General features: G+C 36.9%; 3 protein-coding genes across 7 annotated transcripts in view; 1 reads left to right on the top strand and 2 right to left on the bottom strand.

Annotated features, from left to right (window-relative positions):
* The window catches only part of c1ql1l (complement component 1, q subcomponent-like 1-like), a 42,695-nt gene extending 38,896 nt beyond the window's left edge, over window positions 1-3,799 (bottom strand). The window contains exon 1 of the mRNA XM_087310169.1: window positions 3,711-3,799. The gene's annotated coding sequence lies outside the window, so the exon portion shown is untranslated. The remainder of the gene's footprint in view (window positions 1-3,710) is intronic.
* map3k14b (mitogen-activated protein kinase kinase kinase 14b) overlaps window positions 1-13,851 on the bottom strand; it is a 471,535-nt gene that overhangs the window by 98,908 nt on the left and 358,776 nt on the right. The gene's annotated exons all lie outside the window — the stretch shown is intronic.
* On the top strand, window positions 6,263-12,969 carry si:ch73-334d15.1. The gene is made up of 2 exons (NM_001447113.1): window positions 6,263-6,408; window positions 11,174-12,969. The coding sequence occupies exon 2, from the start codon at window positions 11,180-11,182 to the stop codon at window positions 12,782-12,784; it is 1,605 nt and encodes a 534-aa protein (NP_001434042.1). The 5' UTR covers window positions 6,263-6,408; window positions 11,174-11,179; the 3' UTR covers window positions 12,785-12,969.

Below are 13,851 nucleotides of genomic sequence, written 5' to 3'. Positions count from 1 at the left end.
GTGCATTGAGAACAGAAACACATGACGAATGTTAGATGAAACTACAATCAATGCACTTAATGGTCATGTTAACACTATCAGCTGACAATGGGCACTTTAATTTTAGAAATATATGTAATTACTGACACTTGAATTGGTGTAATAATGCATAAATATTAATAAACATTTATATTTTAAAAGCCATTTAATGGAGACCAATGACAGTGATTAATCTGTAGAATACTGTAATTGCTGAATTAACATTAACACAGATGTATCTAATATAAATAATCAAAAATTAACGTTATTTAATTAATTGTTTGGCACCATAAGGACTGACATGAATAGACACATATTTATTTGTTATTTGTTTATTTATTTAATGTTTGATTTATACATTGTGAAACATTACAAAAAACATTACATATTACAAATAATAATAATAATAAATAATAATAATAATAATATAACAATAATAATATTAATAATAATAATAATAATAATGAATGATAAGATAAAAAATAAACAATAAATAAACAAATGAATAAATAAAAATTAATTTAAAAAAAACAACACTCCTGCAATCTTATATCCAGTCTACAATGTGTTGGCCAGAACTAGTTTCCCGTAACAAGCTCGGTATTGGGGGGTGGGGACTCAATCATAAGGAGCAGGGTCAAGCTGAGGAGTTTGGACATGTTTGCGAAGGGGTTCCCACAATTTAATAAAAATAGTGCTAGGTCGGTGAGGAGAGTAGCTAATTTTTTTTAATATCATAAAATAAAGAACATTTCTTATCCAACAAGTGTGAGAAGGAGGGTAAGGCCTCTTCCAGTTCAGACGAATTAATCGCTTATACATACATATATATATATATATATATATATATATATATATTTTTTTTTTTTTTTTTACTAAATGATTAACATGGGCGACGCGGTGGCGCAGTGGGTAGCACGATTGCCTCACAGCAAGAAGGTCACTGGTTCGAGCCTCGGCTGTGTCAGTTGGCATTTCTGTGTGGAGTTTGCAAGTTTCCCCCACAGTCCGAAAACATGTGGTTCAGGGGAATTGGGTAAGCTAAACTGTCTGTAGTGTATGTGTGTGAGTTTATGGGTGTTTCCCAGAGATGGGTTGCGGCTGGAAGGCCACCCGTTCTGTAAAACATTTGCTGGATAAGTTGGCGGCTATTTCGCTGTGGCGAAACTGGATTAATAAAAGGGACTAATCTGAAAAAAAAAATGAATGATTAACATTCGTCTGGTGATGACAATTAGATTTGTAATAGATCTTGATTCATTTGTAATATTAACTATTTTTAGTCTTTATATTCACTTAATATATAAATATAGCAAATATATTTATTTCACATTCCTGTTAACTAACATTGATTTAGATTAATTTTTTCACTTCTCATCCTGATATGATTAAATATTGTGTGTTTATCTAAATATATACAAATACTAACACTTGAATTAGTATGATAATGCATAAATATTAATAAATATTTAAATTTCAAATAAATAATTTAAGAGAGACCAATGATTAATCAGCTGAATATCTAAGTGCTTTTCAACATAAACATTAATAGACAGGGCTCAACAATAAGGACTGCCCGGTGGTCCGGGGCCAGTGTGAAAGACGCTCGGGACAGTAGACAGGATTGTTACTGGCTCCTATCGGCCAGTAACGGTGAGCATGCAATTTTTTTCGTAACATGGTAACAACAATTACAGCGAAAAGATGGCAACATCTAAGTATGAGGCTAAAAGAAAACGTCAGTTTCTAAAGTCTTGGAAGCAGACAATTACATGGGTACAAAATTAAGAAACTGAAAAAAGAAAAGAAAAAAGAAAAAAAAAGTTGTCGGTTTGGCAAGCCATTTTTATAAAAATAATTTAGAATTGCACTAAAATACCAGCACATTTTTCATACTGCTCTTTCGTTTGCATAAAATCAAATTAATTTTGTTCATTATACATTTATTAACATTTTTTAAAAGTTTAAATTCTATATTCATAGACATTATTTTGCCACATTATTTAAAATATGTGGCTAATAAATAGCTATTAACCTTTTTTTTTTTTTTTGTGGGGCCAGTGAAAATTTTGGCAGGGCAAGTAAAAACCACAACCACTGGCCCAATCGGCCCAGTAGAAAAATCCTTAGCGTTGAACCCTGATAGATATGCATTTAATGAAAATATTCCAAAATTATTGTTAATTAGTTGTTTGGCACAATATGAAAGGACTATGACACACATATATTCAGGTAAAGTTGGTTTAATATTCGTACATTCACTTTCTCCTTAATAATATAATTTCATAAATGCATTAATTACAAATTCTAAATAATGAAATCATATTATCAGCCAATGCCTATCAAAGTACAGCATTGTTCACAGTCAATTAAATAGTGGTAATGTTGTTTTGAAGTCATACTTGCATGTAATTTCAGTCTGAATAATCAAAGTGTCACTAAACGAACGCGCAAATATAAAACCAACTTTACCTCAATGACACATGTTTATTTTTTAAGCTGAATGATTAGCATTCAGTGTCGCAGTGGGTAGCATGATTGCCTCATAACAGGAAGGTCACTGGTTTGAGCCTCGGCGGGGTCAGTTGGCAAAGACAAGCGGTACAGGTGAATTACGTAAACTAAAGTGTCCATAGTGTATGTGTGTGAGTGAGAGTTGTACTGATGTTTCCAGTTGATGGGTTGCAGCTGGAAGGGCATCCGCTACGTAAAACATATTATGCTGGATAAGTTGGTGGTTCCTTCAACTGTGGTGACCCAGATTCATAAAGGGACTAAGCCAAAAAAGGAAGATAAATTAATTAATTAATATCATAATGCATAAACATTTTAATCTCAAATAAATAATTTAAAGGAGACCATGATTAATCATCAGAGTATTTAATTGTTTTGCTGAATAAACATTTACACAGATGTATCTAATACAAATATTTAAAACATATTGTTAATTGGTTGTTCGGCACAATATGAACGGACTATGACGTAATTACATATTTATTTTTAAGCTAAATGATTAGCATTGCGTCTGATGACCAATTATGATTAATTTATAAACTTTTCTGACTATTTCCAGTCTTTAAATTCACTGAAATAAAGCAAATTTACTTACTCTAAATCCCATCCCTGTTAATTAACACTGACATTGATACGTTTTGTCATTTATCATCTTGATATGATTAATTATCGTGGATCAACAGAACAAACATTGAGATGCTACATCATTCTGACAGCTAATCTTTGAATCAGAAATGAAGCCTTTCATTCATTATGAAACCATGTCAATAATGAATTAAACTGTGATAACAGACAGTATTTTGAGATGTTTTAATCTTCGCTATAGTATCCCTGAACTTTTAACATGACCATAACCGCCCTAAACGTGCACTAATTGTTGATTCCTTCAAGCTCTGTCAGTGTTTGTTTGAAAATGTCGCCATCTTGTGACATGATGTGATATTAAAGTGCTAGTCTTAAACTAAACATAACACATTGTTGAAAAGAAAGTAAGACAAGATCTGTCGTGTATGATTTGGTAGTGCGCAGTTGTTCTTTCATTATTAGCTAGTGCTACCGGCTAACGTAATGGTGGACAGTTGGTCAATATGATACGTGTGAAACAAATAAAACAATCAATTATTAACCGTATTTCGCAATATGGAGATCAAAGTTTACTGTTACCTTGGCGTTTATACCTCAGAGTTGATCCGTATTTTCTGTCTGTTCGTGAGCTTTCAAAAAGTTCCAGTTTTAGCCTATTTACAGGCCGCGCTTGTGAGTGTGCGCATGCTCAATGCGTTTGGCCCCGTGAAACGTCATTTCTCATGGCTCTTGAAAGGATTTTAAGAAAATTATGTCAACAACGACACAATATTAATACTTTAATTACATTAAATTAGCCAAATCAGATTTATATTGTTTACTTTTTAATGTGTGTGTATCATTCATTGACAACAATTACAGAAAATGGTCAATACAAAACACTTACAATTAGGCCTAAGGTTTGAATAATGTATTTACTTTAAGTTCTGTTCATTTCAGTGCTTAAAGTAGTTAGTTTAAACGTCCTTACTGTAATCTTACTATTTTTTCCTTCTCTCAAAGAATGACAAGTGATGATGGCAAAAAACAAGGCTTGATCTGAAGGGTTTCAAAACAAGATGGGGATCTCTTTGATTCTGAGAAAAAGTATTTTAAATGTTAATAATTTAACTACTGGACATTCAATTTCCGATGGCAGCAAGGTGGCACAGTGGGTAGCACAATTACCTCACTGCAAAAAGGCAGCTGATTTGAGTCCCGGCTGGGTCAGTTGCCATTTCTGTGTGGAGTTTGCATGTTCTCCCCGTGTTGGCATGGGTTTATTCAGGGTGCTCCGGTTTCCCCCACAAGTTGAAAAGCATTGTGGTACAGGTGAATTGGGAAAGGTAAATTGGCTGTAGTGTATGTGATTGAGTGTGTATGGATGTTTTTTGACCACAGTGTACTCATCTTCTGATGGCTACTTCCAGCAGGGTAATGCACCAATTCATAAAGCTTGAATCATCTTAGACTGGTTTCTTGAACATGACAATGAGTTCACTGTACTTAAATGGCCTCTACAGTCACTAGATCTCAATCCAATAGAGCACCTTTGGTATGTGCTGGAACAGGAGATTCACATCATGGATGTGCAGCCGACAAATCTGCAGCAACTGTGTTGCTACCATGTCAATATGGACCAAAATCTCTAAGGAATATTTCCAGTAGCTTGATGAATCTATGCCATGAAGGAGTAAGGCAGTTCTGAAGGCAAAAGGGGGTCCAACCCTGTGGCTGGTGAGTGTATGTTGAGCATGAAACATCAGTTTTGTTGTAAAATTAAATTCATACCTATTGTAAATTATAACCATAACTGTAAATTATTCCCAAAATCAGAGGGAATAATAGTTGGATAACAATCATGTACAAGTGCATAAACCTAACTGTAAGCCTAAACATAAACTGTAAACATGCTTTAATTCTGATTGGCTGATTGGAATGTTGTTCCAGTAACAACACATAGATATATACACTAGATGTCGCCTGGCCTATTGTTGTCTATTGGACGGAATGCGTCAATAGCGCTGCCATCTTGCTACAGGGTAGCGCTCCTTCGAAATGAATGCGGGACCAAGGTAAAGTGAAGGACTGTGGCCATGCAAAGCCAGAGATATACACATATATCTATGATCGGGAGTTTTCCTGGATGTTAGTATGTAACTTTATTTTTCTAATTACGAAAATTATAATTTTACATCACTTTTCTACATTGATGGATCAGTGACCGCACGGGCATTCCTGACAAAAAGCTTGTGTTTGTGTGTACAGAAATGTACTATTCACCCTCACTGTTAAATTTAATCTAATCCATGTCCTGAAACACAGCTCCTCTCCTGCTTTCGCTTCTCATACTGACGGAGGGAGCGATTCGTTTGTGAATGAATCCCCCGAACGACTCTTTCACTAACGTTAGGCGACAATAATACAAGTTTCTGGCAGCGCAGCATCTTGTTGTCATATTTCTTTTGCATTGTTTGCTGATTTTATTCAACAAAACTAGCATAAGCCGAGTGTTTAGTGCGAGTTGGAGCTGCTTTGCCATATGGTGAATGCAGTAAGTGACTGTTATCATCATAACGTTACCTGATAAGCACAAAAGTTCAGAACATACAAAACAGAAAAAAACATAATATGAAATATTCTGCCTTTGTGCTTTGATTTCTTTGTTTGCTCATTTCTACACCCGTAGACAGCGCTAAAGTCCCGCATCTTCACGTAATAACACTGTCTTGACTAGTGTGGTTGAATGATACTTGTCCTGGGAGAACTGTACCAATGTGGCGGTGCTATTGACGCATGCTCAGGGTCCCTATGCGATATCTAGTGTATATATCTTTGGGAACAACATAGATGTTAACCCAGAAGCATACTTGGGGAAATCAGGTTGGCACAGTATTTGCTGATGGTATTAAACATAAAATCATGATGCCACCATCCTTGAACTTTGTGAGAAAGCAGAACAATGGTAAATTAATGATTTACTCTGATTTCTGTCTCCTGCTCTCTGACCAGTGTTCATTTCAGCTTCCTTGTTTTACATCCTGGGAGGTGCAATGGGGGAGGTTTTGTGTGTGTGTGTGTGTGTGTGTGTGTGTGTGTGTGTGTGTGTGTGTGTGTGTGTGTGTGTGTGTGTGAAACAGGAGCACACGCTTCTCAAAATCTCTCCAAGCCAAACACACATCTGTGTTACCAACGCCCACTTCCCAGATTACCTCCACTCAGTTTCGCAACAGAAAAGCATGATCTGAACTTGGAACCAGACTGAACAAACCCGTGTTTCATCAGAAAGAGGATCAGACGCAGCAGAATAAGGTAAAAGAGTTATATTTCCCCTCTTTTCTTTATGAAACAACCACATTCTGTTAGTTTGCACATTTCTAAATGCAACAGTAATACATGTTTTGCTGAATGCAGACTTATTCTACAGTGTTTGCTGCAGTTTTCTTGTTAAAGTTGCATTCATATTTCACACTAAGAGTCTTTTTTGTGTGTGCACAATACAACTTTCTCCAAAAGCTTGATAGTTAATAAACACATCTGCTTTCAATAAGTCTGTCTGTACATGCATTCATGCATGAAGTCATTTCTGGCATTAGAGGAATGTGCAAATCTAAGAAACACAGAGCACATCTTTTTTTTTGTTCATGGAATTTCTGTTTGAGTGTTTTTAATATAAATGTGTTGGTTCAATATGCTCAAACAAGAAAAGGAAAATTAAACCGTCATCATTGACCCCACCATTGAACATCTCTCCACAAGTGTTTATATAAAATGACTAAATACAAATCAAGCGGTTTAATCCAAATCCTTTAAAGAGACATTGATGTTTTATGTGATGCACATATTTCATTTATGTGCTTTATTCACATGTAAACATATAAACAAAAGCTCAGCCACAGCTGCTTAGTTTACACACAAGCAGGCATTATAAGGCATTTAAATGCTGTAAATATTGTTCGCTGTTTATTCATTTACCTTCAGCTTAGTCTTTATTTCAGAGGTCGCCACAGCCGAATGAACCGCCAACTATTTTAGCATATGTTTTACACAGCTGCAACCCAGTACGGGGAAACACCCATACAACCTCATTCACTCTTACACTACAACTAATTTAGTTTATTCAATTCTACTATAGCGAATGTCTTTAGATGTTAAATGACATCAACATTACATTAATTCTTTTTCAAATATTTTCCAAGTGCACTGCTGTTTAATTAAGAGAGAATTTTAAATATCATATCTTAAATCACTTGGAAAATATTGAAGAAAAAAAAATCTAAAACTTACCGCTAATAATTTTATATAATAACAATAATAATAATAATTATTATTATTATGATGGGTGACGCGGTGGTGCAGAGTGAAGCACAATCGCCTCACAGCAAGAAGGTCACTGGTTCGAGCCTGGGCTGGGTCAGTTGTCATTTCTGTGTAGAGTTTGCATGTTCTCTCGTGTTGGCGTGGTTTCCCCAACAAATTTAAACCTGCGCTATAGGGGAGTTGAGTAAGCTAAATTGTCTGTAGTGTATGTGTGTGAATGGGAGTTTATGGGTGTTTCCCAGTGATGGGTTGCAGCTGGAAGGGCATCGGCAGCGTAAAATATATGCTGGATAAGTTGGCGGTTCATTCCGCTGTGGCGACCCCAGATTTAAAAAAGGGACTAAGCCGAAAAGAAAACGAATGAATGAATGATAATTATATATACAGTATATAATTATTATAATAGGTGTGTGTATACCAACACATCAACATTGTTAGATACTGTTCAATATTTAAGGTTTGAATATGTGGATTTTTTAAATAACTTAGGATATAGAGTAAATGAAAATATGGAATATTCATTCATTTTCTTGTCGGTTTAGTCCCTTTATTAATCCGGGGTCGCCACAGTGGAATGAACCACCAACTTATCCAGCACGTTTTTACGCAGCGGATGCCCTTCCAGCCGCAACCCATCTCTGGGAAACATCCACACACACTTATACACTACGGACAATTTAGCCTACCCAATTCACCTGTACTGCATGTCTTTGGACTGTGGGGGAAACCGGAGCACCCGGAGGAAACCCATGCGAACGCAGGGAGAACATGCAAACTCCACACAGAAACGCCAACTGAGCCGAGATTTGAACCAGCGACCTTCTTGCTGTGAGGCGACAGCACTACCTACTGTGCCACAGCATCGCCAAAATATGGAATATTTTATATATAAATATTTCTATACAGAATTAACATTAAATACAGAAAACTCATAGTAACTGTGAGTGCAGTGATTCCTATTTTTAACCCAGAGCAGTTTGTGTGAGAAAAAAAGCCAATAATTAAATTGTTAAATAAACGAATCTCGATTCTTCACAAGACCTGAATTAAACTGCTCAATTGATGAGGAATTCTTCTAATCTTTTGTTATGAACATTTTAAAAAGCTTATATTTTAGATCAAGGGTGACCAACCATTTTCCTGGAGAGTCACCTTCCAGCAGATTTCAGTTGCAACCCATATCAAACACACCTGCCTGTAATTATCACATGGGCTGTTTCTCAATTCCAAGAACACAGAGAACGGACTTGCGTTCTTGTGGAGAGTGGTCTTGCCAGGTGTCCTCGGAAGAACGAACTCAGGAGGCCGCGAGGACAGAGAACGCGTCCTTTGAGAAATGGGATGCTGCGTTCTTCCTGATGGTCACATGACCTTCACGTGTTTTAAATGGAAATTATTTAAATATTACAGCATTCATACAACGATTTATTGTTTTTCCCCTTTTCAAAATATATACTTTGCATAAAAACATTATAAATATATGTTGCACAACATAAATAAAACAGATTTTAATACAAATTTCAGCAAACAAACACCCTTAATGTGTTTATTCCTTTTTTAAGATATTCATGTTAATGTTTACTTTCCCCGTTTCATTTAGGGAAACTCCTGAGGTAAATAAGTGATTTCTCTGAACTTTAATAATAAATTTAGATAAAATGCAGCGCTTCCCACCTCCAGTCGCAATGACTTCTGGGACTTCCAGAGCGAGTTCGGTGCTCAAGTCTGCATCGGTGAGTCCTCGATATCAAGAACACATCCGGGAAGTTTCACGCGTCCTCCGTACTTGCGGTCTTGAATATTGGAACTGAACTTAGGCAGCTGATGATGACGTTGCACGAGAACACGAGGACGCAAGACCGCTGAAGAACGCATATTGAGAAACAGCCATGGTGTTCAGGTCCTAATTAATTGGTTCAGGTGTGTTTGATATGGGTAGCAACTGAAATCTGCAGGGATGTGACTCCAGGAACAGGGTTGGCCACCCCTGTTTTAGATGAATAACTGAAAAACCTGAAATATCTCAGATCATAGATATCTTGTTGTCAGAAAATAAACTTACAGACTTGAAATGATAGGAAGCTAAAGAGCAAATAGAGACATACTCTAATTATCCACATGTAAACTATCCCTTTATGTTTACTTTATGTTTCTCTCGAGGATTCTTTTCCTTCATTTCCGTCAATTAGTGGAGTTTATTCCTCACCACCAGTGGAGACTTCAGCTTTTCAGCTTCCAGCAGTGACATACATTACTGAACAGAACTAAACTGTGACAAATGATCAAGCGGTTTTAATTGGATAAAACTTCATCTGTGATATGCTGCTTTTTAGAGTGTAAAAAGCTCTACAGAAATAAAGATGATTTGAATGCCTACCAGGGCTGAACGATATTAGAGAAATCTGACATCACGATATTTTGTGTTTCTGCAATATGTACAGTTAAAGTCAGAATTATTAGCCCCCGATTGAATTTTTTTTCTTTTTAAATATTTCCCAAATGATGTTAAACAGAGCAAGGAAATTTTCACAGTATGTCTGATAATATTTTTTTCTTCTAGTGAAGTCTTATTTGTTTTATTTCAGCTAAAATAAAAGCAGTTTTTAATTTTTTAAACACCATTTTAAGGTCAAAATTATTAGCCCCTTTAAGTTAATTTTTTGATAGTCTATAAAACAAATCATCGTTATCCAATGACTTGCCTAATTAACCTAATCTGCCTAGTTAACCTAGTAAAGCCTTTAAATGTCACTTTAAGCTGTATAGAAAATATCTAGTCAAATATTATTTACTGTCATCATGACAAAGATAAAATAAATCAGTTATTAGAAATGAGTTATTAAAACTATTATATTTAGAAATGTGTTGAAAAAATCCTCTCTCCTTTAAAGAGAAATTGTTGAAAAAAATAAACAGGGGAGCGAAAAATTCAGGAGGGCTAAGAAATCTGACTTCAACTGTATATTTATTGCAATATTAACAATTTCACCAGATGACTTGATTAGCTCTAGAAATAACTTCATCACTGGGATGATCCTGTAGGGGACTGAATCATGATTAAAATGTAATAAACACACTTCACGCATTGATAAATGGTTCACAAGGCAATCAAATCATATTCAGGTACAGAAAATGAAAAATCTAATATAAAGTAGCACTGCAAATACTGTTTAGCTCAATAAATGTTTCTATTAAAGTTACAAATGACAACATTTCTTGTGCCTGAAATTATAAACTTTTACTCCATTACGGCTCTCTCGTATATTTTGAATTGTGGCTATATAACCCCAATATAATATATCCTAAACTATATAATGCCAACTCTACATTGATCCCTCCATTTGACTATTTTGGATGCGCACATTGAGACATCGATTCTGAAACGATGTACAGGGTGGGCCATTTATATGGATAAACATTAATAAAATGGGAATGGTTGGTGATATTAACGTCCTGTTTGTGGCACATTATTATATATTAGGGGGCAAACTTTATGGGTGATGACCATGGTGGCTGTATTAGATTTATATATTTTAGTTACGCTCGACGAAGAACCAAAATGATAAAGAGAGCCGACTTCAAAATGGCCACCATGGTCACCACCCATCTTGAAAAGTTTGCCCCCTCACATGTGCCACAAACAGGACGTTAATATCACCCACCATTCCCATTTTATTAAGGTGTATCCATATAAATGGCCCACCCTGTATTGTGCAGCTCTACTGTCTACCTAACATGTTTTTCTTTGCCTATTCAGGAAGCGATGAACATACCAAAGTCTTCATGCTGTCTTTTCCTCCTATCCATCCTTCTCAGCACGGCCGTTCCCTCAGCTCTGGCCGGGAAGGTGTTGGTGTTTCCAGTGGACGGCAGTCATTGGGTCAACATGAATATAATCATCGAGCTCCTTCACTCCAATGGCCACGAGATCACAGTGGTGCGAACGGCCAGCAGCTGGTACGTCAAAGAGAAGTCCCCACACTACACCTCAATAACGGTGACCCTATCAGAAGCAATAAACATCGAGAAGCCCGATTTCTTCATCTCGTTCCTCAGCCAAATGATCGAGATACAGAAACATGGAGGATCCCCGATTGCATTCGTTCAGTTCTGGTGGCAGATGATGAGTAATCTCTATTCGATGCATCAAACTGCAAGTCAGCTAGTCGTGGAGATCTTCGAAAACCCAACGTTAATGAAACAACTCCAAGATGGAAATTTCGACTTGGTTTTGACTGATCCAGGACTGCCCGGAGGAGTGCTGGTGGCTCATAAACTCGGACTACCAATGGTGTACAACGTAAGATGGATCGCAAGTGGAGAAGGACACTCGATTATCGCACCTTGTCCGATATCATACGTTCCTGCATCAGGAAGCCACTTGCCAGATCGTATGACTTTCCTTGAAAGGCTTAAAAACGTCTTTTTTTATGGGTTGAAAACATGCCTCGATCATTTTATCGTGAGACCTGAATATGATAAACTAGTCGCACGCTATTTTGGACCCGAAATCGATTTCTTCAACTTGCTGCAAGGTGCTGATATTTGGCTCATTAGGTCGGATTTTATCTTCGAATTTCCCCGTCCGACGATGCCGAACGTCGTCTACATCGGAGGCTTCCAATGTAAACCCTCCAAACCTTTACCGACAGACCTAGAAGAGTTTGTGCAAGGCTCAGGAGAGCATGGAGTCATTGTTATGTCACTTGGAACTCTAGTCAAAGGCCTTCCTAGTGAAATAACATCCGAAATCGCAGCCGGATTTGCTCAGTTGCCCCAACGTGTCATTTGGAGGCACCTAGGAGAGCGTCCTCATAATCTGGGCAACAATACTCTTTTGGTCAAGTGGTTACCACAGAATGACCTGCTTGGTCATCCCAAAACGCGTGCATTCGTCGCTCACGGTGGAACGAATGGGATTTATGAGTCCATCTACCATGGTGTGCCTTTGGTCGGAGTCCCTTTGCTCTTTGATCAGTTTGAAAACATGCTCCGTCTCCAAGTACGAGGCGCCGCTAAAGTTCTTGACGTCACAAAACTGGACAGTCGCAGCTTTTTAGCAGCGCTGCAAGAGGTTTTACATGAGCCGTCGTATAAAGAGAACATACAGAGACTATCAAGGCTGCACAAAGATCAGCCGGTGGGACCTCAGGACAGCGCCCTCTTTTGGATAGAGTTTGTTATGAGGCATAAAGGAGCAGCGCATTTACGGACGGAGGCGTATAAGATGCCTTGGTACTCGTATCACTCTTTGGATGTGCTGGCATGTTTGCTGGCGGTCCTGCTGACTGTAGGGGGCGCTGTGGTTGGTGGGGTATGGTATGTGTGTTTTAGATTGTGCAGAAGGCAGAAATCAAAACTTGAGTGATGCAGTGATTTGCACACTTTCTGTGAAGCCTGTATTTATAAGAGTTTTCCTAAGGGAAGGAAATGTAACTAGAAGATATCACTGTACTTCCACCGATGATAGATTTTATTATTAATTGATTATGTTAATGTTTTTTTTAATGTTGCATTTAATAAACTTTTCTGAAATGCTGTTTAGGTAGCAAAGAAGGTGAAATAATCAAATTTATTACAAGACCGTTAAGACTTAAATAAATATAAATTATTATATAAACTCACCGGCCACTTTATTAGGTACACCTGTCCTACTGCTCATTAACTCAAATTTCTAATCAGCCGATCACATGGCAACAACTCAGTGCATTTAGGCATGGTCAAGATGATCTGCTGCAGTTCAAACTGAGCATCAGAATGGGGAAGAAAGGTGATTTAAGTGACTTTGAACGTGGCATGTTTGTTGGTGCCAGACGGGCTGGTCTGAGTATTTCAGAAACTGCTGATCTACTGGGATTTTCATGCACAAATAATTAATTAAACTCAAATAATCACTTGTTACAACCGAGGTCTGCAGAAGAGCATCTCTGAAAGCACAACACGTCCAACCTTGAGACAGATGGGCTACAGCAGCAGAAGACCACACCATGCTCAAATGGCCTACACAGTCACCAGATGTCAATCCAATAGAGCATCTTTGGGATGAGGTGGAATATGAGATTCGTATCATGTGCAGCGGACAAATCTGCAGCAAAATCTTTGAGGAATATTTTCAGTACCTTGTTGAATCTATGCCACGAAAGTATAAGGCAGTTCTAAAGGCAAAAAGGGATCCAACCCAGTACTAGTAAGGTGTACCTAATAAAGTGGCCAGTGAGAGTATACACTGTGTGTGATATATATATATATATATATATATATATATATATATATATATATATATATATATATATATATATATATATCACAAAACAAAATGCATATTCATAATACAAGGTTTTTATATATAAAATATAAAGCTTTAAGGCTTATAATGCATTATAAATACAAGCTTCATAGAAACTTGTTTTGTTTTAGGTTTAATTAGTTTATATT

This window comes from Danio rerio, chromosome 24 (genome assembly GCF_052040795.2).
Source record: "Danio rerio strain M-AB ecotype USA chromosome 24, GRCz13ab, whole genome shotgun sequence".
In the NCBI taxonomy this organism is placed as follows: Eukaryota; Metazoa; Chordata; class Actinopteri; order Cypriniformes; family Danionidae; genus Danio; species Danio rerio.
Note: the sequence above shows the minus strand (reverse complement) of the source record. Positions and strands in the feature narration are given on the sequence as shown.